This window comes from Delphinapterus leucas, chromosome 14, assembly GCF_059928025.1.
Source record: "Delphinapterus leucas isolate spDelLeu-1000000601 "Yukka" chromosome 14, BTC_Dleu_Yukka2, whole genome shotgun sequence".
Taxonomy (NCBI): domain Eukaryota; kingdom Metazoa; phylum Chordata; class Mammalia; order Artiodactyla; family Monodontidae; genus Delphinapterus; species Delphinapterus leucas.
Genome location: NC_143142.1, coordinates 9,648,716 through 9,672,127, shown reverse-complemented (window position 1 = coordinate 9,672,127; position 23,412 = coordinate 9,648,716). Strand labels below are relative to the sequence as shown.

General features: G+C 46.2%; 1 protein-coding gene across 3 annotated transcripts in view; it reads right to left on the bottom strand.

The window, feature by feature from the left end:
• ACAD10 (acyl-CoA dehydrogenase family member 10) overlaps positions 1–23,412 on the bottom strand; it is a 58,440-nt gene that overhangs the window by 9,887 nt on the left and 25,141 nt on the right. For 2 of the 3 annotated variants that reach the window (XM_089894494.1, XM_022597859.3), the window contains exons 10-20: positions 20,073–20,223; positions 18,841–18,986; positions 17,911–18,084; positions 9,657–10,057; positions 5,922–6,062; positions 5,289–5,426; positions 5,075–5,165; positions 4,010–4,168; positions 3,136–3,308; positions 1,247–1,390; positions 174–251 (exon numbers count right to left, since the gene is read on the bottom strand). In XM_089894494.1, coding sequence (XP_089750620.1) covers positions 174–251; positions 1,247–1,390; positions 3,136–3,308; positions 4,010–4,168; positions 5,075–5,165; positions 5,289–5,426; positions 5,922–6,062; positions 9,657–10,057; positions 17,911–18,084; positions 18,841–18,986; positions 20,073–20,223 — 1,796 coding nt within the window. Of the gene's footprint in view, positions 1–173; positions 252–922; positions 1,020–1,246; positions 1,391–3,135; positions 3,309–4,009; positions 4,169–5,074; positions 5,166–5,288; positions 5,427–5,921; positions 6,063–9,656; positions 10,058–17,910; positions 18,085–18,840; positions 18,987–20,072; positions 20,224–23,412 lie in introns of all 3 variants that reach the window. The other variant, XR_016387482.1, reaches the window with a different exon arrangement.

The window sequence follows — 23,412 nt, the reverse complement described above, 5'->3', positions numbered from 1 at the left end:
GGAATAGAACCCCTCATAGGGTTGTTCTGAGGAGGAAAAGGAAAGTCACCTGTGGTGAGTGTGCGACAAAGGGCAGCTATTAGTTTACAGGAGGTTGGGCAGCTGAAGGAGAGGGAGTTTTGCATCTGTTGTAAATGATTCAGACGAATCAGTGATCCATCATCTGTGCTCACCTGAACAGCACGATCCGTCACTCGGCAGGCCATGGACGGGGCCACCATTTTAATCACGGCAATACCCAAAGCTGCAGGCTGCAAGGAAGACGAGGTGTGGTTAGGAGGGCAGACCCGGGGGCTGAACACTTGGAAGACCGGTCAGTTTCACAGGGAGGAGTAGAAACAATAGCTCAGAACAGAGAGCTGAGGTCCCGCTGGACCACAGGCCTTGCCTGGTGCGTGGTCCCTGCCCAGCACTGACGGGGGTGGAGGGGGCAGCGGGGTGACTAGGAAGGGCCTCGGGATGTTGTGCGGTGTGAGTGGCTGTCTGGTCAAGGAAAAACTCAGGGCGTCTTCCCAGGTGACGGGCAGCGTCGCCAGCACACACAGGGCAGGGTAGTGAGTGGCTTGTGCCTCATTCAGGGTTACGGCCAGCTCTGTTTCCAAAGGGTAAGTGGAACAAGGCCAGCCAGGACTCTGGGGAATTGAGCAGCAATGATCTGCCTTCAGTCTGGGATTTTAATCAAAGCCCCTGAGAGCCCTCATACCCGGCACTAGAGTGCCAAGAAATAGGGAACTTGAGCCTGGATCAACCCACTGCTACCGAGGCCTCTCGGCTAAGGGGTGGAGGCCCCATGGAGAGATGGGGAAGGCAGGGGTCAGCATGGCATTGTACCAGCCTGTTAGAGGCCCTCAAAAAGAGCCATTTAAAGAATAATGTCACACTTGAAAATAAAGCTTCTCCTCTGGCTAACTCCATGGCTTACTCTTAGTTTGCTGGATGCCTGGAAGTCCGGGTGGGGCCGTAGCTCAGGCTGGGGCCCTGGGGCCCTGTCAGGTCCACTGTCTTGAACCAGAAGGTCACTGGGTCAGTAAGACAGAAAGTTCAGTCCTCTTTTATCCTTTTCCATTTTTGAAAAGCTGCCCAAATAGTCCCAAGGAGAGTTGAAGCAAACTTATTTATGTCAAGGAGCCAAGTGCTTTCTCTATGGTTTGCTGAGTGGAGAGGGAAGAGTCAGCATCTAGAGATTCCCGGGCCTGCGTCCCTCACTGCGACCTCAGGACCTCTGTGAGGCCCCTTGGCCCCCTACCTTATTTCCCGCCACGTCCATGACATGGGCAGCTTTCAGCACCAGCAGCCGGGCCTGCTCGATCTCCACTCGGGACTGGGCAATGTCTGCCTGGACCATGCCCTGCTCTACCAGGGGCTTCCCGAAGGCCATGCGGGACTTCACCTGTGGACACAGGAGACAGGACGGGAGGCACGGGGCTGTGCCCTGCAGAGGAGGTGGGTGGAAGCACACAGGAGAGGGCTGGAGGGGAAGGGGGGCAGAAGCGGGACCGTGCAGTTCAGGTGCCACTTTGCCAGCTCTCCAGCCACTGGAAACTCCCAAGGAGAAGAGCCAGAAGCAGACAGCGTTCGTGGGCACTGTGGAGCTAGTCAACGTGGTGGCTGCACAAATTACCTCCAGGAACCCCTTTACTCCAGCCATTCCGCTCCTTCTGGGCAGGCTCGGCTGCCAGGCAGGGACAGTGCTTGATCTGAGCTGCCTCTGGCCCAGGGCTACTCTGGGAACTAGGCAGTGACTGTGGGCACCTCATACAGGCAGGGGAGGGCGCCCTCTGCTGACAGCAGGGCCTGCTTCATGTCCTGGGGTGCCCTCAGGAGCAAAGTCTGGGTGCCAGACCCCCCTCTAGGGCAACTGTTATTGCAGTGGGGATTCTACAGTCTTTGAAAGTTACAAGCAATCAGAAAAACTTATAAGGGACCTATCCCCCACCCCCCTTTTTTTTTTAACTAAAAACAGTTAATGACACAAATAATATTACTCATGGCAGAAAATGTATCCATTTTCAGACAAAAAAAAAAAGAAAAAACATAAACACCTGGTATTCCATTATCTAGTCACACTTAATATTTGGTGGATACCTTTTTGTATGCATAAACATACATATGCAGTTTTTACAAAAATATGGAGTCATACTCTTTATAATGCTTTGTAGCCTGCCTTTTTTTCATTAAGAGCATCTCTCTATATATCAAGAAATATATTTCTACAGCATCATTGTGGAATTTCACTGCATGCCCATAACCAGGATTATCTGACCAGGCCCCAGTTGTTAGCCTTATAGGTTGTTTCCAGTGTATTATAGTCATGGCTGTGGTGAACCTCCTAGTATTAAATCTAATTACTCTCTTGAGACCAAGTCCTATGAGTGGAATGGCCACGTCAATACTATGGTACCTTCTAAGACTTCTGACACGTACAGTCAAACTGCTCTGCAGGATGGGACTGGAGACTATACCTGAGCTCTTAAGAAAGGTGCATTTTCTTTAAAAAAAAACAACAAAAAACCCAAAAAACTAGTCAGTCTCAACTAAAAAGGTTGAATCTTAGGTTTGCTCAGTAATCCATGCACACCGGACCATCTCTGTTCTTTGGACAGTGTTTTATGAGATATTTTGGAGGCTCAGGGGTTTGCTTCATCTTTGTGAAATTGATATCACCAATCTGAATTACCACTGCCAGCAACAGCTTTCTTTTGTGTGGGCTTGCAACCTTTGAGGGGGTCAAAGAAGAATAAAGTTTTGTATGTGCTTGGGGAGGAGGATGGCGCAGGGCTGAACGCTGGAACCCTAGGTTCTCCCTGGTATCTGATTTTTAAAGATGACCTGGTAGCAGGAATGGTCATCAGTAGACCATGACCCTGTGGACCTTGGAAGCTTGCCCACTGCTGCTACAGAGCCTGGCCTTTTCCTTCTGGTCACCTCGACAGAGTGAGGCCCATTCTGCTCTGAATTTGAAACTTTAGCACAGTAGCAGATGCAAAGCAAAGACAGGGACACAGCTTCTTGTAAAGAATATCACCTTGCTTCACCTGCTAAGTCTGCTCTCAGAAAACAGTTAGGATTTGAAGTTTGATAGGAAAACAGATGGGTCGTTCTGGTACAGAGACAGTCGCAAAGGGAAGTACTCACTCGGGCCTTCATGAGCGCCAGCGCTCTCTCGGAGTACCCGATCAGCCGCATGCAGTGATGGATCCTGCCAGGACCCAGTCGGCCCTGGGCGATCTCGAAGCCCCTGCCAGGGCCCAGGACCATGTTCTCCTTGGGCACGCACACCTGCTCAAACAGGACTTCGCCGTGGCCACCTGAAAGACCCAAAGGGTACCCCTGAGCCATCTGCCTAACTTGTTTTCCTCAGATGTGTTTATCTCATCTGATGGCAATGAGTTTATCTCATCTCCTGCCCTTTTGTAGCCTTCTAACCGGAACATGGTTGAACATGTTGAACAGGGAGGGAAGGAAGGAGTCTATTAAAGATGGGAAATAAATCACTGATTTATAATATCAAATGAATAGTCTGGCATTCCTTTTATAAAACATGACTCTCACTTCAGCTGAATCTCCTTGGCGGTATGTGATCTAATAATGTAGTGATCCTACAGAAACACCCAAGGCAGAACGTGAACATCATCAGCAGAGGGAAAGAGCCCCTGTGAGAGGACTTCCAGGCCTGGAGGTCGGCTGTCCACCCTGGGGTCTAGAAGAGAAGGTCTGGAGGGCCCTTCCTGCCTCCTGCTCTGTCCTCTGTGGCCTCCTTACCTCACAGAATCCTGCTTATCTTCTAAGGATGGAAGAGAAAAGAAATAAGGGGATAAATGCCTGTCTGAAATTTGCCTGCATGGTTGATACTCATGGATGGAACTGAAATGCAGGAGCACATGGCCTTCCAAATGTCATCATACCCTTACAGGTGTTACTTCCTGCAGTGGAAGTGCTGCCCAAAGCCTCTTCCCCAGGCCCAGACCCAGACCCACACAGAGAGGCGAGCTGCTCCTGGGGGGCCAACCTGGTGCGTCCTCCAGCCCATATACCGTCAGAGGCCGGATGATTTTTATCCCCGGGGTATCCATGGGAACCAAGAGCATGGACTGCTGCTGGTGGCGTGGGGCATGTGGGTCTGTTTTTCCCATAAACACGCAGAGTTGGCAGCGAGGATCCAGGATGCCTGCCAGGAAAAGAGAGAGACCCCATCATCTGACGTGAGGGCCATCAGATCTCCTTACACACGCAGTCCTGGCCCAGGGAAGCTGAAGCCAGTGAAGAGAGAGGGCCCTTTAAGACTTCACATGATCAGATGAGGACGTGCAGGCCCTTGACCAGCAGTAGGAGCAATTGGTTTCTGTCCCAGTGAGGAAGGAATCCAACATACTAAGAGCAGTTTTTTTTTTAAAGCACCAAGTCAAGTTGAAAATATAGTTTGGAGACAAGAAGCTGAAAACTGCTACTTTATTACTGGCAGCCTGTTCTGCTTTGTTCCCACAGGCAGTGGAAACATGATGGCTTTGGACACAGGCTTCAGAATCAGGCCAGCCTTGAACTCTGGGTTCCCTACTTGCTAGTGGGGGGCAAGTACTTTAGGCAAGTGACTCAAGTCACTTCTCCGTCCTAGTTTCCTTCTCTGTAACATGGGGATAATAACACGGACCTTCCGGGGAGGGGTGTGGACTCAGCACGTATGGAGAGCCCTGCAGAGTTAACGCCTGGTGAACAACAGGATTATGACCAGCCCTTCTGCTGAGGCACACCTGACCTCACAGCACAGAGAAGCCACCAAGGAAGTGACCTCCTGCCTTTCCAAAGGGAGATGCCCACAGCAGAACCAAGAGAGAGGGGAGTGAAGCAGAGGTTCCTGGAACTGTCACGTGGGGTCACCTGGTAACCCACGTAGAACCTCTGGTTCTCCCAGGGTTTGCTGCCTTTTCTGAGAACAGACACAGAATCTCCTTTGCATCAAATGGAAATGAAGCTAGTCCCTCCCACAGTTTCTCAGACAACAGCCGGGCAGAGAAGACATGCTTATCCATGCAGACCCACATAAGTGTAATTGAAAAATGAATTTCAGGCCAAATACCTGAGATCCACCACTTGTGACCATTTATGACATAGACGCCATCCTCCTCTTGGATGGAAGATTCAATGTTGGTGGCATCTGAGGAGGCAACCTGAGCGACAGCACATTCTGATTAGAGCTGGTCCTGCAGTCCCTGATGGCAGAGCGCAGATGGGCTCGGGCGAGGGTCTGGGCTGATGAGAAGGGGTACCTGTGGGTGACCCAAGCAAGGTACCTGGGGCTCAGTCATAGCAAAACAGGAGCGGGCCTTTCCCTCCAGCAACGGAATCAGCCAGCGGGCCTTCTGCTCCTCGGTGCCGTATCGCACCAGAAGCTCCATGTTCCCTGTGTCTGGAGCAGAACAGTTAAAGATCTGGAAAGGAGAAAAAGCAGAAGGGTGACTCCCACATCCATATTCAAAACTTCAAACACCCCAGAAGCATGGACCTGGGCTCCTTCCAAGTCACAGGCCCTCTGACACCCTCGTGAAAGTCCTTCCTCTCCCCAAGGAAATGCAAAGACCCACGACATTCTGAATATAGCAGCTCAGAGCCCCTGAAGCTCAACCACGGAGCTCCTTCGGGGAGAGAAAGGAGACTGGAGCTGGTGGGCTGGGGCCCATGGAAGCCAGCCAGGCCGTGCTCACCTGGGCCCTAACTTCCCGAGTAGATGCCCACCCCAAGCTGCTTTCTTGCTGTGGCTCCAGCCACCTGCCCACAGTGTCCTCCCCCATAAGAAGTCTGAGTTTGCATCAGTGCTCCTGGGTCCAGTACAGCTGCAGGGAACCCCATCGGCCCAGGAGGGTGGCTGAACTCGTGTGGAAGATGAGGATTTCCTCCCACACTGAGAAGGACATTAAAGAAGGTACCTGAGGAGCGTACAGAGATGTGCCCATGACCTCACACAAATGTGCGTACTCTACGTTGGTCAGCCCTGCTCCGTATTTTTTCTCGGGATCAGTCTCCACGGGTAGAAAAAGGTTCCAAAGTCCTTCGGCCTTGGCTTTCTCCTATCACGGGAAAAAGAAGTCAGGGATCCACAGACGGTGATTTCATTTTATTTTGTCCCGCGGAAAATAACGAGGCCAGTCCAAATCATCGGGCTGGATACAAACCCTGCAGATCTGTGGGAGGAGAATATGAGGGCGCCTGGAGACAGCCCAGTCCTAACAGTGACCATGGCAATCAGTTCACTTCCCTGGTACCCGCATCCCAGGCGCCCTACGTACACCACCTCCATCACTGTTAGCATCACTACTGTTGCCACGACGCAGCTTAGAACTCACTCCCTGAGCACAAGAGAGTGAAGGGTCCTTTAGTGAGCCTGCGGGGAGCCAGCCTAGGACAGTTGGCGGCAGCCTCAGCTGCTTTGATGAGGTGCCTAAGGACATCCCCTGATCCAGCTTCCTTTATGAGGCACAACTTTGTTCTTGGGAAAGTAACTCTGGGTTTCTGAACGTAGCTCCCAACATGGAAACTAGGAAGTCTAGCTTGGGGGTCGGGAGCCCAGGCCCTGAGTCACACTGCTTGTTTCAGACCCTGCCCCACCACAGCTGCTGGGAGACCTTGGGCAAGATACTGGAGAGCTCCATGTGGCAGTTTCCTCATCCGTGAAACGGGATGTCACCACCCTCGCTATCAGTCACGGCTACTGAGTGAGCAGTAGGAGTGGACGGTGACTAACTGATGGGAAAAAGGAACCGCATGGGAAGGTTATCAGGAGCTCAGATTAGAGGAGGCTCAGAAGTGGACAGTAGCCCAGGCAGCACAGCTTAGGACAGACACTCTGCACTCCTGCTGTGCAATGAGTGAGGCCAGCTGTTTTCTCTCTTGAAAACACCGTTTACTCTTTCAGTTGCAGGAAGGGCCAGCCCGGCTGGCCTAGCTGGCTCAACATGCCCACTTCCTGGCCAGGGGGGTTGGGTTGGCACCTGGACTGACAGCTCTGCCAGACTGTGTCCAAAGGTGGGGAGGGAGGCCCCCAAATGAAACTGGGGTGCTGCTACCCAAAGAAAGGGGAAGAGTCTCTAGGCAGCCAACCAGTGCCCACAACACCCACCTCACTGGGTGGCTGGGGAGATGAAATGAGGTAACACACAGAATATAAAGTGCCGGACTCAGAAGCTGGGGGCTGTACTAAATGTTAGTGATGATGGATAGTCTTCGCACTGGGAGGTGACCAGCTGGCTGACTTTTCCATTACATTGGGCCTGGGCTCTAGGACATGTACTTCTAGAATCAGCACATACACTCATTGCTGTGTTAAGCTAATTAGCTCAGAGTGCAGCAACCAAGGAGAAAAGAAGGACAGATTAACTGGAACAAATGAATCAGGAAGGGAAGGGAAAAGTAGGAAGGGAAGCAAGGGAGTTCTGAGAGGAGGAAGAATAAGGGAATAAATATAATCATCTCCTTGTGGGAGGGGAAAAACCCACAGACTTGAGCCCAGAAGATCTGGATTGAGTCCAGGTGCTATTATTTCTAGCTGTGTCCCTGGACAAATTCAATTCCTTATCTTTAAATTGAGGTTCTTAATGCTTACCTCACAGGATTTGTGAGGTGCCGTGTAAAAGTCAAATACTTCTCATTTATGGGTAGTAATGACACTTTGGATAAAAGCCACGAGACATAATTTCACCACACTCCCCAAAAATCTTAGTTGTCCTTATGATTCCCATTTAGGTATGACCACAAGTAGAATGTACCCTAATCTAGGTTTTTCCTGTGCATTCATTTTAGAGACTAGAGATGTTTGCGACATGAGTGTCTGCTTTTCCGATGCTTCTGTGCACTCCATAGGTACATCATACAGGCGAGGATTAAGTGTGCAGGCCAGTAGGTGGGGGATAGGGCATTTCACGCAGTAACAATGGGAGCACAGATCGGTAAGCACCTTTCTAATGAAAATTTGGCAATATTTATTGAAACTCAAAATGGCCTCATTCTTAGACCAGTATTTTTACTTCAAATAAATGATGCTGTAGAAACAGTAAATGGACACAGAAGCATGTAAGAGCATTCAATGTACCTTCCTTGCACAGGATCCAAACCGCTTTTTTTTTTTTTTAACATTTTTTTGATGTGGACCATTCTTAAAGTCTTTATTGAATTTGTTACAATATTGCTTCTGGTGTTTTCTTTATGTTTTGGTTTTTGGTCAGGAGGCATGTTGGATCCTAGCTCCCTGACCAGGGATTGAACTCACAGCCCCTGCATTGGAAGGCAAAGTCTTAACCACTGGACCGCCAGGGAAGTCCCCCAACACCTTCTTATTCTGGGGTGCTCTCTCACTGTAAAAATTTCGGTGGCATCAAGGCACGAGCATGGGACCTACACCTGACTGGCTGAAAATTCCCACCTCAATCCTGGAGTCCTGAGGAAGCATCCAGCAGAGACCTCCCGGTTGCTGCCCTAGTGACAGCCTTGGCCACGCTCCCTGCAGCCAGCCTTCCCTTGGCTTCTACTGTCTCCTTCAGGTGGCTCTTCAGCCTCCCTGTCCATGTTAGCAGCTAGCTGCTAACTCTGCTGCTTAAGTGACCCAGAGTGACCTAGACTGAGATCCCCACAGTGTCCTTCAGCCAGGGGCAGGGTAGACAAATTATGGTGCACCTGCAATGTGGTCCTCTCGGGGGTCCATCTCCAGGAGCTGATGTGGGAAGGTGATACATCATCAAATAACATAAGCAAGTTGGAGATTCAAATGTATAAAACAATTTCATTACAATAGGAATAATAATAATATATATTAATATGTTATAGGAGAACAGAGCTGGGAGGCTAATAAACCAAATTGTTGACATTGATTAGCTCAGAGGGCAGAGAATTTTAGAGAAACCAAATTGTTGACATTGATTAGCTCAGAGGGCAGAGAATTTTAGAGAAACCAAATTGTTGACATTGATTAGCTCAGAGGGCAGGGAATTTTAGAGAACTCTTTCTATGTCATGAACTCTTTCTATGTCATGAACTCTTTCTATGTCATGAACTCTTTCTACTCTTGCCATGTTTGAGCTCTGGTTACTTTGCGATAGCTTTGTAACTAGGAAAAAAGAGATAACGCTATTTCTTTTTAAAGTAGGTGATGGTTGCATCCCAGGCAGAATATGTGCTCCTGAAGACCTCAAATAACTTAAGAACTAATGCAAGCCAAGACTAATCCTGAAAAAGAACAGCAGGTATTTCCGTTATGAGCTAAAGTGGTGTCAAGAGCACAAACACAGTTTATACTGGCCCTTTAACTTTGATGCTAGGGACTCTTTAAAGAGAGCCTTATTTAATTGATGCAATTTATATCATTTTGTTTCAAATTCACGAGATTCAGATATGCATAAAATGAACCCACCTGCCTCAGAGTTATAAACCACAGACACGGCATTCCTCTGCCTGGCTGAGTATGAGGCCGAGACGCGGTCACAGAGAAAGAGCAATGAAGTGAAACTGAGTGATCTAGAGCTGGCTCTTTCTAATGATGGTGGAAAGTGGAGATCATTCATCTCGGCCCCCCCATCTCTTCACTGACTGGGAGAGAACAGATGTGGCCGGCGTACGAGCTGAGGTTGGGCCTTGCTAACGAGGTCTCCCCACATCTCGAAACACTGCTTTACCTTGAGATCTTCGACCAGTGGGGAAGGGGTCCACTTCTCGGCTGAGGTCTGGTGATGCTGCAGCTCTGGCTCAGCGGGGTACACATGCCGCTCCATAAACTGCTTCGGCCGTTGATACAGCTCCCTGACTGGTGGGGAAAGGCCTTCTGGAGAGAAGACCAGAGCTCCCTTTGAGACATGAGCTGGGGAAGAGTCTGTCAAGGTGACATAACTCCTCATGCCTGGGGTCCTCGGCAGGGACTGTGGCCTGGCCCGTGTGTGGTGGGACCTTGTTAACGGTTTGGTGGCTGGCATCTCCTTGAAAACCCGGAACCCTTCTTTGACGGCAAAATCCCACGCCAGGTTAGACGTAAATTCAGCCAGCTTTCCAGTTTGTTCCCCAGTAGCCGAGCTTGCATGCCCTAAGCAGAGGCAAAGAAAACCAGTGAGTACCCCCCAAATAACCCTTAATGGTGATTCTAACATGTGACAGTGTTGTTCCATCAGCCGCTACTACCACTTGCTGAGCACTTGACCTGCACCAGACTCAGCGCCAAGTGCTTGACATGCATTATTATAGCTAATTGAATTCCTGGAGCTACGTGACTGTTTTAATCCCCACTTTACAGACAAGGACCCAGGTTTCAAGGAGGAGACATGCCCAAGCTTACATCAGTGGGCTGGGAGCAGAAGTTGGACTCAGTTGGCCTGCTCCCTGCTCTTTATCTCTTCTTTTCCTAAAGAAGCGAAATTAAATTGGGAATTCCCCAAATCACTTCTGCTGTCACCTTGGGCTATAGGAAGCCATGAAACTCATAGTAATAGTCGCAGGGGACTGGATTAATGGCTAGTTCCTGGGCACCATTTTGTCTAGATCAACACTGTCAACAGCGTCACAGAAGTCACTCTCCTCATGCTCTGTTTTTTTCTTTGCTTAATACACATATCAAGACTTTTTTAAGAAAAGATTTTGGAAAAAATTTAAATTAAGATGTAGCGTACATACATCCTCTTTAGAAAGTGTACAGTTCCGTGAGCTTAGCCAGGCAACCACTGCCACCATCAAGGTCAGTACACATATTCCCATCATCCCCAAACTTCCATGGGGTCCCTCTGTAGTCAGACCTTTCCCCTTGCCCCTGGGGAACAACACTGATCTATGTTCCTGTAGTTTGTCTTTTCCAGAACGTCACATAAATACATATGTCATATTCTTTTCAGTGTGGCTTCTTTCACTCAGTATATCTGGGATCCATCCATGTGTCTCCTTATACTGTGAACATTGCCTTTTTATAGTGGGATTTTTCAGTCAGCTCATCTGGATTGTTTTTAGCATTTCCATGTTCTAAAGAGACTGTTTTCCTCACTTGCTTTGTATCAATAAATGGATCTTTGCCGAGGCCTATTTTACTTCTGGCTCCTGCCAATGGTCAAGGGCTAGTCCTCAAAAGAACCATTCTCATGCAGCTTTGGTTTTAAAGATATTACGCTATTCCTTACAAATTGGGAACCAGATCCATCTGCTACACAGCAGAGAATGCAGCCCACTGGACTTCAGCAAGTCTTTGCTTGGCACCTTCTGGGTACTGGGTATGGACCCAGGCCCTGGGGGGCCAGTTGGGAATCAGGTAACCCCCTTCCCTGAGTCACAGACTTACAGCGAGGGCCAGTGAGCATGAGTGGGCTAGGCTACATTTTCCCCTCCTAACTCAGACTCAGGTCTCATCGAAGGGAAAGATATCCCCTCCTTAACATTCATTGTTATTCATAATGATTTTTTTTCTATTGTTTTGTTTCCATTTCATTTATTTCTGCTCTCATCTTTATGATTTCTTTCCTTCTACTAACTTTGGGTTTTGTTTGTTCTTCTTTCTCTAGTTCCTTTAGGTGTAAGGTTAGATTATTTGACATTTTTCTTGTTTCTTGAGGTAGGATTTTATTGCTATAAAATTCCCTCTTAGAACTGCTTTTGCTGCATCCCACAGGATTTGGATTGTCATCTTTTCATTGTCATTTGTCTCTAGGTATTTTTTTATTTCCCCTTTGATTTCTTCAGTGATCTCTTGGTTATTTAGTAACATACTGTTCAGCCTCCATGTGTTTGTGTTTTCTACGTTTTTCCCCCTGTAATTGATTTTTAATCTCATAGCATTGTAGTCAGAAAAGGTGCTTGATATGATTTCAATTTTCTTAAATTTACCGAGGCTTGATTTGTGACCCAAGATGTGATCTATCCTGGAGAATGTTCCGTGTGCACTTGAGAAGAAAGTGTATTCTGCCACTTTTAGGTGGAATGTTCTATAAATATCAATTAAATCTATCTGGTCTTTGTGTCATTTAAAGCTTGTGTTTCCTTATTAATTTTCTGTCTGGATGATCTGTCCATTGGTGTAAGTGAGGTGTTAAAGTCCCCCACTATTATTGTGTTACTGTCGATTTCCTCTTTTATAGCTGTTAGCATTTGCCTTATGTATTAAGGTGCTCCTATGTTGGGTGCATATGTATTTATAATTGTTATATCTTCTTGGATTGATCCCTTGATCATTATGTAGTGTCCTTCCTTGTCTCCTGTAACATTCTTTACTTTAAAGTCTACTTTGTCTGATATGAGTATTGCTACTCCAGCTTTCTTTTCATTTCCATTTGCATGGAATATCTTTTTCCATTCCCTCACTTTCAGTCTGTATGTGTCCCTAGGTCTGAAGTGGGTCTCTTATAGACAGCATATATATTGGTCTTGTTTTTGTATCCATTCAGTGAGCCTGTGTCTTTTAGTTGGAGCATTTAATCCATTCACATTTAAGGTAATTATCGATATGTATGTTCCTATTACCATTCTCTTAATTGTTTTGGGTTTGTTTTTGTAGGTCCTTTTCTTCTCTTATGTTTCCCACTTAGAGAAGTTCCTTTAGCATTTGTTGTAGAGCTGGTTTGGTGGTGCTGAATTCTCTTAGCTTTTGCTTGTCTGTAAAGCTTTTGATTTCTCCATCGAATCTGAATGAGATCCTTGCCAGGTAGAGTAACCTTGGTTGTAGGTTCTTCCCTTTCATCACTTTAAATATACTGTGTCACTCCCTTCTGGCTTGTAGAGTTTCTGCTGAGAAATCAATGGTTAACCTAATGGGAGTTCCCTTGTATGTTATTTGTCATTTTTCTCTTGTTGCTTTTAATAATTTTTGTCTTTAATTTTTGTCAATTTGATTACTATGTGTCTTGGTGTGTTTCTCCTTGGGTTTATCCTGCCTGGGACTCTCTGTGCTTCCTGGACTTGGTGGCTATTTCCTTTCCCATGTTAGGAAGGTTTTGACTATAATCTCTTCAAATATTTTCTAGGGTCTTTTCTCTCTCTCTTCTCCTTCTGGGACCCCTATAATGTGAATGTTGGTGTTTAATGTTGTTCCAGAGGTCTCTTAGGCTGCCTTCATTTCTTTGCATTCTTTTTTCTTTATTCTGTTCCATGACAGTGAATTCCACCATTCCATCTTCCAGGTCACTTATCTGTTCTTCTGCCTCAGTTATTCTGCTATTGATCCCTTCTAGCGTATTGTTCATTTCAGTTATTGTATTGTTCATCTCTGTTTGTTTGTTCTTTAATTCTTCTGGGTCTTTGTTGAACATTTCTCACATCTTCTTGCTCTTTGCCTCCATTCTTTTTCCAAGGTCCTGTATCATCTTCACTATCATTATTCTGAATTCTTTATCTGGAAGGTTGCCTATGTCCACTTCATTTAGTTGTTTTTCTGGGGTTTTATCTTATTCCTTCACCTGGTACATAGTCCTCTGCCTTTTCACTTTGTCTATTTTTCTGTGAATGTGGTTTTCGTTCCACAGGCTGCAGAATTATGGTTCTTCTTGCTTCTGCTGTCTGCCCTCTGGTGGATGAGGCTATCTAAGAGGCTTGTGCCAGCTTCCTGATGGGAGAGAGTGGTGGTGGGTAGAGCTGGGTGTTGCTCTAGTGGGCAGAGCTCAGTAAAACTTTAATCCTGTTGTCTGCTGATGGGTGGGGCTGAGTTCCTTCCCTGTTGGTTGTTTGGCCTGAGGTGACCCAGCACTGGCGCCTACAGGCACTTTGGTGGGGCTAAGGGCGGACTCGGGGAGGGCTCAGCCAAGGAGTATTTCCCAGAACTTCTGCTGCCAGTGTCCTTGTCCCCATGGTGAGCCACAGCCGCCCCCCGCCTCTGCAGGAGACCCTCCAACCCTAGCAGGTAGGTCTGGTTCAGTCTCCCCTGGGGTCACTGCTCCTTCCCCTGGGTCCTGATGTGCACACTACTTTGTGTGTGCCCTCCAAGAGCGGAGTCTCTGTTTCCCCCAGTCCTGTCGAAGTCCTGCAATCAAATCCCGCTAGCCTTCAAAGTCTGACTCTCTGGGAATTCCTCCTTCCGTTGCCAGACCCCCAGGTTGGGAAGCCTGACGTGGGGCTCAGAACCTTCACTCCAGTGGGTGGACTTCTGTGGTATAAGTGTTCTCCAGTTTGTGAGTCACCCACAGAGCAGTTATGGGATTTGATTTTATTGTGATTGCGCCCCTCCTACCATCTCACTTCAGCTTCTCCTTTGTCTTTGGATGTGGGGTATCTTTTTTGGTGAGTTCCAATGTCTTCCTATCGATGATTGTTCAGCAGTTAGTTGTGATTCCGGTGCTCTCACAAGAGGGAGTGAGCGTGTGTCCTTCTTCTCCGCCACCTTGAACCAATCTGCGATTTTTTTTTCTAACAGAGGGTACAAAGTGTTTTCTTACTTTTCATTTCCTTAGTAGGATCTTGCTCTCAGAGTACTGCTTTGTCTCTTTGAAGGTCATTTGTATGAGCTTGGGTTGATTTAAAACTATCACTTCCGATATATTTTCCCAAATGTAATCCCAGCAGAAAAGACCACATCCATGACTGACGTCTTCCTAAGTTGCAGCCACCAGCACTTTTTCCTTTCTAGAATTTCAGCAGCCATCTACAAGAAACCTAAACTTCAGTAACCACTTCTTAATGAAGGGAAGTGATACTTGGGGTCAGCTGGTACAGACAGTAAATCAGCCCCCAGGCTCTGGTCACTGTTGTCCCTCTGCCAACCTAAGGATGAGCCCAAATCTCCTGTGATGACATCACAGAGAGAATGCCTTTGAAACACATTGTTCTTCTCCAAAACCCCTTTTCCCAGGGTGATACCAAGTATCTCAACTGTTTAAAAAAAAAAAAAAAAAAGACTTTAACAGCTAATTAAGACAAATGCGCAGAAATAATACTTGTGTTCAGAGAGTTGAGTTTTTTTGTTTCCCTAATCAAATGATTTTATCCTAGTCTTTAAAAAAACTGACTTCACTGTTTTTACGTAAGAAAACTAAGGCACTTCCTCAGAATGTCTGCTGGCTTTCCAGGTAGGAGGGAAGGGAGAGCACAATCAAGATCAGAGGAACAGAGGCCTGAAAGGACAGCACATCTGTTTTTCCATGTGGTGGCAAACACTGGCATGTTTTGCCTCTGAGGCCAAGACAAGCTTGAGGCCAAGCCAGCGGCTCACAGGATCTTGGAAACTGTCAAAGGGCTTCCTGATAGGCAACTTGAGGACAACCTGGCGAAGTTTATTGGTGTAGAGATTCTAGAATGAATAATTCTGTTTTAAAAACTGAGATATAATTGACATAATGGGCAAAATCTATCCAGCTATCCCCAGTCACTGGAGCAGAACCCAGTGAGAACTTGGCTGCCCACTAGAAAATGCCCACAGGCAATCAGGCCTACACATCACTGTTTGGACTTAGCAGCCATTCTGTTTAATTAAATGTTTCTGGTTACCTTTCACTGTAAAACCATAATAAAAATTGGGAAATACTGGCTTAGAGCTGAGACTCTCCAAAAGAAGAGAAAATACCATTTCCAGGGATTACTGCTTGAGATCACGGAGGGTTAAACTAGAAATTCTCTGGATGCTGACTCTTCTCTGGAAAAATCACAACCTTCTATTGCCACTAACACCTGGCACAGTACCTGGCCTAGGAGAGGCTCTTGTGAGTGAATGGATGATCAATTCCCCTATTGCAACTGCCTTTCTCAGAAGATTCTGGCACCCTGGCTGAGAGCGACATGCTGCCAGAAAGCCTCGGGTATTGATGACCACGAAGCTAAGATGTCCCCATAGTACTAGCAAACCCACTGCTGGGCTTCTTTCTACGTGCCTTTTAAGTTTTCATCTCAGAAAATTTCAAAGACAAACAAAACTAGACAGAAGAATATAATGAACCTACAGGTTTCTACCACTCAGCTTCAACAATCGTCAAAGCACGGCCAATCCTATCCCACCCTCTGCCCTCCCCACCCCCACTGCCCTGGATTTTGCTAAAGTAAATCCCAAACACCATATCATTTTATTTATAAACATTTCATTTATGTCTAAAGACAAAGACTTAAAAACACCCACAACAATACCATTATCACACTTAAACAACAGTTAACTATGATGCCTTAATATCATCAACTCTCCAGTCAGAATTCATTTTTCACTGACTGTCTCAAATATTTTTTTTCAGAAAATTTCTTTTTTCAAACAGGGATCTGAATAAGGTCCAAATTACTATTTTTGGCTAATGTATCTTTTAAGTTCCGTTCAATGTATAGGTTCCCTTTTCAACATCTGTTCCCCTTTTTTATCTGCTGAAGAAACTAAATTGTTTGCTCTGTGAAGTTTCCCAGAATCTGGATTTTTGTGAATGGCTCTGCCTCAGCGGTGCTGTTGAATGTGCTCCGCTGAACCCTCTGTTCCCTGTAAGTTGGTGGTTGGCACTCGAGGCTTGGTCAGATCCAGGTTCGACTTTTGAGGGCAGCATCAGGAGGTATGTAATGTCTGGCTGCCTCTCTCGATTTCAGCACCATTAATGCTTATTTTCCAGATGCATTCATGTAGTAGGGGTGGCAAATTGGTGACACGCTAATTCTATCATTGGGTCCAGGATGCTTCTCTAAAGAGAAACTTTCTCTCATCAATCATTTGGTTAGCCTGATACGTAATTTGTATAGGAAAGGCAGGATAAATGTTTGACTCTCTTCCCTTTATTTACCAATTTTCAGAGTAATGGGTTGCTTTCCTGCCAACCTCCAAAGTCACCAGTGAGACACTGTGTCTTTGTTTTAGTATCATTCTTTACTCATGGATTTAAATATATTTGATGTGTTTCATCCATTTCAGCTATCATCATACTGGTTCTCAAAGTTTCCTGTCATTAGCAAGTGGGAGCCTATTCAGGTTGACTCCTGAGACCTTTAGATATGACCCTCTTAATCTTCAACAACCTCCTTGCTTTCTGGTACGGCAAGATGTTCCAGGTTCATCTTGTGGATATTCTGCCCTAAACCTGAAATCAGCCACTTTCTCCAAGGAGTCCTGGTTCCTTTTGGTGAGAATGGAATTTATAGATTATAATGTGGTTAATTAGGGGTACTTAATGCTATTGGCTTAGTCACTACTTCTAGGTCTTTTGGGTAGATTCTAACTGCTTGCTTTCTACTTGCCTTCCTTCTACATAGGAAACAAACTTTAATCTGTCTTTCTACTTTCTTAAATAATTTAGGGTATAGATTATTTCCATTTCTACCCTGTAGAATTTAGAATTAAAACTAGTAACATTATGCCATCCTCGCATATATATATGAACACTCCATAGGTGACATATGTATATATCAAACCATCAGTTCTAAGTAGCCATACTTAACTTTTCTTCTCAAAAGTTCAAACTTAAAAGATACAGTCTAGAAAACACTGGTTAAATAAAGTATTTTACCATATGTGTATATATATATATATATATATATATTTTTTTTTTTTTTTTTTTTTTTTTTTTGCGGTACACGGGCCTCTCACCGCTGTGGCCTCTCCCGTTGCGGAGCACAGGCTCCGGACGCGCAGGCTCAGCGGCCATGGCTCATGGGCCCAGCCGCTCCGTGGCACGTGGGATCTTCCCAGACCGGGGCATGAACCCGCGTCCCCCACATCGGCAGGCAGACTCCCAACCACTGCGCCACCAGGGAAGCCCGGAAAATAATTTTATATTCTTCTATATGGTTGAATTCTTATCATGTATGTTTTTACTCTAAAAATTTTTGTGCCTTATTTTAATAACTTAAAAAATTTTAAATATTGATATTAAAAAATATATATATATATGATATACACTTAATGACAAATGGTTGAATTAACTGAATCTTGTAGTTCGGTTACGAGAGGGTTTCAGGGATAGAAGCCCCTTGGCTGTGACTCACAGCCCGAGGCCAGCTCTCCCAGGCCCCCATTACCTGTGAGTGAGCGCTTGTAGACTCCCTGCAGGATTGTAGCAATGCGGAAAAAGGAGAAAGCCATGTAGAAGTTCCAGTTCTCAGTGGGACGGATCCCCATGTGAAGACAGTACATCCTGAAATACTCCTCTGCAGTAGGGATTCCCAGCTCAGACAGATCACTGTCACTCAAACCTGAAGCGACAGACCCAGGACTAGGCAAAAACCCCATGCTCTCCTGTGGCTCCAAGTATTTGAATTCTGAAAATCACTTCGTCCCTTGGAAATCAGCTTCACAACTAGTTCAAAGGGTTATAGCTCATCATTTCAAGATGTCTGGAATCCAGGCATGAAGCTGTTATTCACAATTTGGCTCTTAAAAGTTTCAGACTAAATTGGCAGTAAAGGAAGGAATGAGGGGCCTCCAATTCCATCTGGGCCACAGTTCAGGGTGGATGCATATTATTTTCTACCAGTCATTTGATTAAAAAAATGGTATTCAAAGAAGATCTCGCCAAATTATGAAAAAGATAACTGCAACAAATAAAAAATCTTACCTATTTCCTTCATTTGTAACATTTTGATGGTTTAGAAGCATGTAATATGTTCTGTTCCAAGAATTTATCCTAGGAGTATAACTTATATACAGGCAAAGATATTACTACACAGATATTCACTGCCTTTTTTTGTGGAAGCACAGGGAAGGTAATACTTTAAAAAAAACAAAAACTGGAAACAAATATCCAAATAGGAATCAAACCAAATGCCTTATTAAGTTAATTCTATAACAATGAAATCCTATACTGTCATTAAAAATGATGCTGTAGAAGAAATACTCAATACCTGAATTTCACGAAGCAGCCCAATCACAAACTGTTTCAGCAGAGTTTGCCCCAAAACTTTGAGAAGAGCGCTGGCTCCATCCCTCACTCCCCCAGCGGCAGTTCCTACCTGGCTGAACGGGAAAGCTGGATGGCAGGTAGTGAGCCAGGCAGCTGTGGGCCACATCGGCAAGGGGGTCGCCTAAGGTAGAGAGTTCCCAGTCAAGGACGGCAAGCACCTCGGCCGTTTCCGGATGGAACAGCACGTTGTCCAGCCTGCAGGAGCCACAGAAGGGATGGAGACAGCGCTAAGAACACTGACCGCTAGGGTGTATCCTGTGCTGGGTGTCTTCTGCTGACCCCTTCAGAAGCACTCCCCACCCCTCCCATGTGCCTGGGAGCCTGCATGGGCTGCATCCACCAGCTCCCTTGCCCTTTGGCTCAGCTGGGAGCAGCCAACGGGACACCAGCAGACAATGGGAAGGGGGCCTGCACATTAATTCCCCACCCCCCTCTCAGCAGATAGCTGAGGGACAGCTGTATTCCTCTCCTGAGGGCCACAGCTTTGGTCAGGTGGCCCTCGCCACATAGAGACCATGTCTGGGTTCTGGTAATTACTCCTTCCTGAGATGGTTTTAAAACAGGTCTGCAATTTTTTGACACTCCTACCACAAAAGAAAGAGTGTAATCCTTCACCCCTGGAAGCAGCTCACTTCTAACAATTATAATACAGGTGGAAGTGGTGCTGAGTGACTCCTGAGACAGGGACAGAAAAGGTGATCAGCTCCCCCCTGGCCCTCTCCCCTCAGAACACACACCGTGAGCCACTAGGTAGGAAGTCCAGCTGGAAGCTGCCATACTGGAAAGACCAGGTGGGAAACCACAGAGACACAGAGAAAGGCTCAGGGAGCCCAGCTCTCCTCTGCCCTGGTGCAGGTGTGAGCGAGCCTTCAGGTGATTCCAGTCCCCCGCCTGAGACCCACGTCAGTGGCTCAAGCAAGCCATCCTGTCCCAGACTGCAGACTCATGAGTAAGATCATTGCTGTCGCTGTTGACAGCCACGCAGCTTTGGAGTTGTCGTTACAGCTGAAGCCTGTGCTTGTACCTTCAGACCCGGGGGGTGGTACTAACTCCTGCTGTTGCACAGGCCAGGCCCCCCATCACAGAGAATAATCTGGCCCCAAACGTCAATAGTGCCAAAGCTGAGAAACCCTGTCTTAAAGGCCACGCAGAGGGAGAGCCCATGTAGTGGATAATTGTCAACTGTAAACTGGGGCAAGACAAGCTGCTTAATTTCCCCTTCAAATACCCTTCCCATCACTTTCCACAACTACGTATCAGCCCTCCTCATGCCCAGTCGACCTGAAGTCCCCATGCACCACTGTGGTCTGCTGCTGCCTGGGAAGGTGGAGGGGCAGCCACTTGATGAGCCTCTCCATTGGCGGGATGGTGCTGGTTTCCGAGGCTCGATACTGCTTGATCCATGTTTGTACCTGGCGTGCAACATAGTCCCCTGAGGGAAAGAGGATTAGAACATGGTGTGCCATCTCAGCAACCTCCAGAGGTTTTGAAAATCAACCAGTGCGATGAAACCCTTTGTAACGTCTGAGGCATCTTCTTCCCATGACTAGAGAATTTCCCACATGATGTTCCTGCCCCCTCAACCTGGAAGCCACTGCTGTTTTATCTTGGCTGGATCTGTGTGATCTGGGCATTGTTCCCGGCCACATAGCCTCCAAGCCTGATCCCTGGCCCTCTCAGATCCTATGAGCTTCCTAACAGCCTTTAATAAATCCCTTCTTGGCTAAAGGACAGTGATTGGCTAAGAGCATAGGCTCTGGGGTGGACGGATGGTCTGGGTTTGGTTTCCAGCTCTGTCATTCTCTGTGTGATCTCAGGCAGGTTACTTTACCTTTCTATGCCTTTGTTTCCTCATTGATGAGATGGCCCTCATAGAGTTGCTGGGAGGACAAAATATGTAAAGCCCTTGCAAATGTTTCTGGCATGTAGTAAGTACTACATGAGTATTTGCTATTATTCAGCTGTTTGCTACCAGAGTTACCACAGTTGAGGAACTTGCAAGTTATATCTGGGACCACAAACTGGAGGGAGTTCTGGAGTTGCCTGGCTCACAGTTAAGCTTTTCAACTAATTTAACCTCTCTAAGCCTCCATTGCTTCATCTGTACAATAAGTGTACTGCCACCTATATTCCCTAGGACCACTGTGGAGGCCAAATGAAGTCCATATATAATATGCCAAACACAGAAGGCTGCTCAATGAATAATGACCATTATTACTGTCACTGTTATTAGTTGTCAATTGACAATTATTGTCACTATTAAAACAATTTATAATTAATAACACATCACACCACTAGCTCTAAGTCAAGCCCTCACCCCTCATCTGAGAGAAGAATGTTCCCCAGAAGCTTGAAGACAAGGATAGAGAGATTGGGCTCCTTCTGTGGAGTCCACTGCACACTCAGAGCACCCAGACACCTGTCCTTCAGAGGATCCAGCAGGGCTGGATGAGAGGTGAGATCAAAATCCACAGGAATTTAACCCCAAACAAATCAAGCCTTTAGAACTAACTTCCAGTTTTCAGAATTATAGGAAGTAGAAGACAGCAGTAAATGAAATCATCAGGTAACAATCAAAACAAATCTATAATATACTTGCCTGGTCCCTTAAAAAATTCATTAAAAAAAAAAAAACAGTGAGGGGACTGTTCTAGATTCTTTGATCGGATCCCGATTTGGAAAACCAACCAAAAAAACTCACTTATAAAAGATGTAAGCGGGGTAATGAGGAAATCTGAATATGGACTGGGTTTTATATATTCTGGGAAAATGGTAAATTTCCTTGGATGTGATAATGGTGCTGGGAGATGTCCTTACTATTAGGAAATGTAGGAAATGCGTACTGAAGCTTTAGGAGTCAAGCGCCAGGATCTCTACAACTCTGTTAGTTGTGCAGATAGAAACAGAAAGAGCTATATAGAGGAATATGGCAAAAGTTAGCCATTGTTAAAATCAGTCGTGGGCATATAGTTATTCACTGTACTATTTCACATTTCTAGAGTTTGAAAATTATCATAATGAAATGAATACAAAGGCCACCAGGAACTGAGCCTTTGCGGAAGGAGCCCCTCAGGAAAATCTCCTATATGGATTTAGGATGTCCCCCTGCCCCCCACGCATACACACCACCCCAGTGCTGTACACACTCCCTTCTCGTGGGAAGCAGATGCAGCTGTCCCTGCGGCTCTGGCTCTGTTGGCCACTGGTCCCGAGCAGGCCTGCCAAGGCACTAACGCCCTTCCTCCCCAAAGCAGCCTGCCCTCTGGGATGAGAAAAGAGAATTATGGTTCCCTGCAGGTCCTTGATGGAAAGGTTCTTTGTGATAACTAGACTGGACCTAAAGGATCTGGTCAAAAGTCCCTTTTGATCAGAAATCATGTTGGTGTGCTGTTTCTTTTCCTTACAAATTTAAATTTGTTCTCTTCAATAAATCATATATTCACATGGCTCGAAATTAAAGTGACAAAAAGGAGTGCAATAAAGATTTTCTCCCATCCCCCTGCTCAGCCACTCAGCCGTTATTCCCCAAAGGCAACCCATGTGACCAATTTCTTAGGCATCCTTTTGGAGATATCTTCACGTGTGCAAATAAACATTTAAATTTATTCAACTATACCAATTTTACACAAATGGTGTACTATCTATATATAGCCAATGCCCCACGCAGCAGCTGGGTTCCTGACATAACTTGAGAAGAAAAGGAAGATCTGATGCCCGGGTAAACTGGATCAGTGAATGTGAAATTTGAGGAAGCTGCTTTATGCGATAAGGCTCCAAATACAGCCTGTGGCCCAGGAGGCTGACCCTGAATCATATAAAATCACACCAGATTTCTGCTTTGTCTCTTTGTCAAACTAATAGGCCAGTGGAAAGTGCATCAAAACAGTCTACTTTAAAAATAAAAGGCAAAGGATCCACTCAGCACATGGGAGAGGCCTCCTTAGGCTGCTCTCTCTCCACTGCAGGATGGGATGTCACATTGCCCGTTGCTTCATGTGACAGAGGCTTTATCTCCATTCAAAACACTAGGACAGGTGCCATCTCCTTTGCTTTTCACATCAGCACTGTGAGGGGGGCAGGGCAGGGTTTTTTTTTTGTTTGTTTGTTTATTTTACTGAACCTTTACTGTTGAGAAAACTATAACAAAGTAATGGGACTTGCCCAAGGTCACCCCACAAATCAGCACCTGAATTCTGGTCTAGGGCTCTTTCCACTTTGAAACAATGGCTCAATATAGGCAACATCTATGGTCTTTGCCTGCTGACTCTTTTATTGGTAACTAGGGCTCCCAGATAAAATAGAGGATGCTCAGTTAAACTGGAATTTTGGATAAACAACAAACAAATTTTTACTGTAAATGTTTTCCAGTGAGTCCACCAAGATGGAGGGGAACCCCACTAAGCTGGTAACTCTGGTCAACAGGTTAGTGTATGATATGGATCAGGGGTGAAGAACTCCCTCAATTGGGGCTGGGAAGTCAGCAAGCCTGCTCTGTGGTAGCAAAGTTTCTCAAATGGTTAGTTTTGAGACCTCAGATCATGTGCCTATGGAATGACAGAATTTTAGGTAACTTGGCAGAAATGTGTCAGGAAGTTGATGTACTTTGGACACATACTGCAGC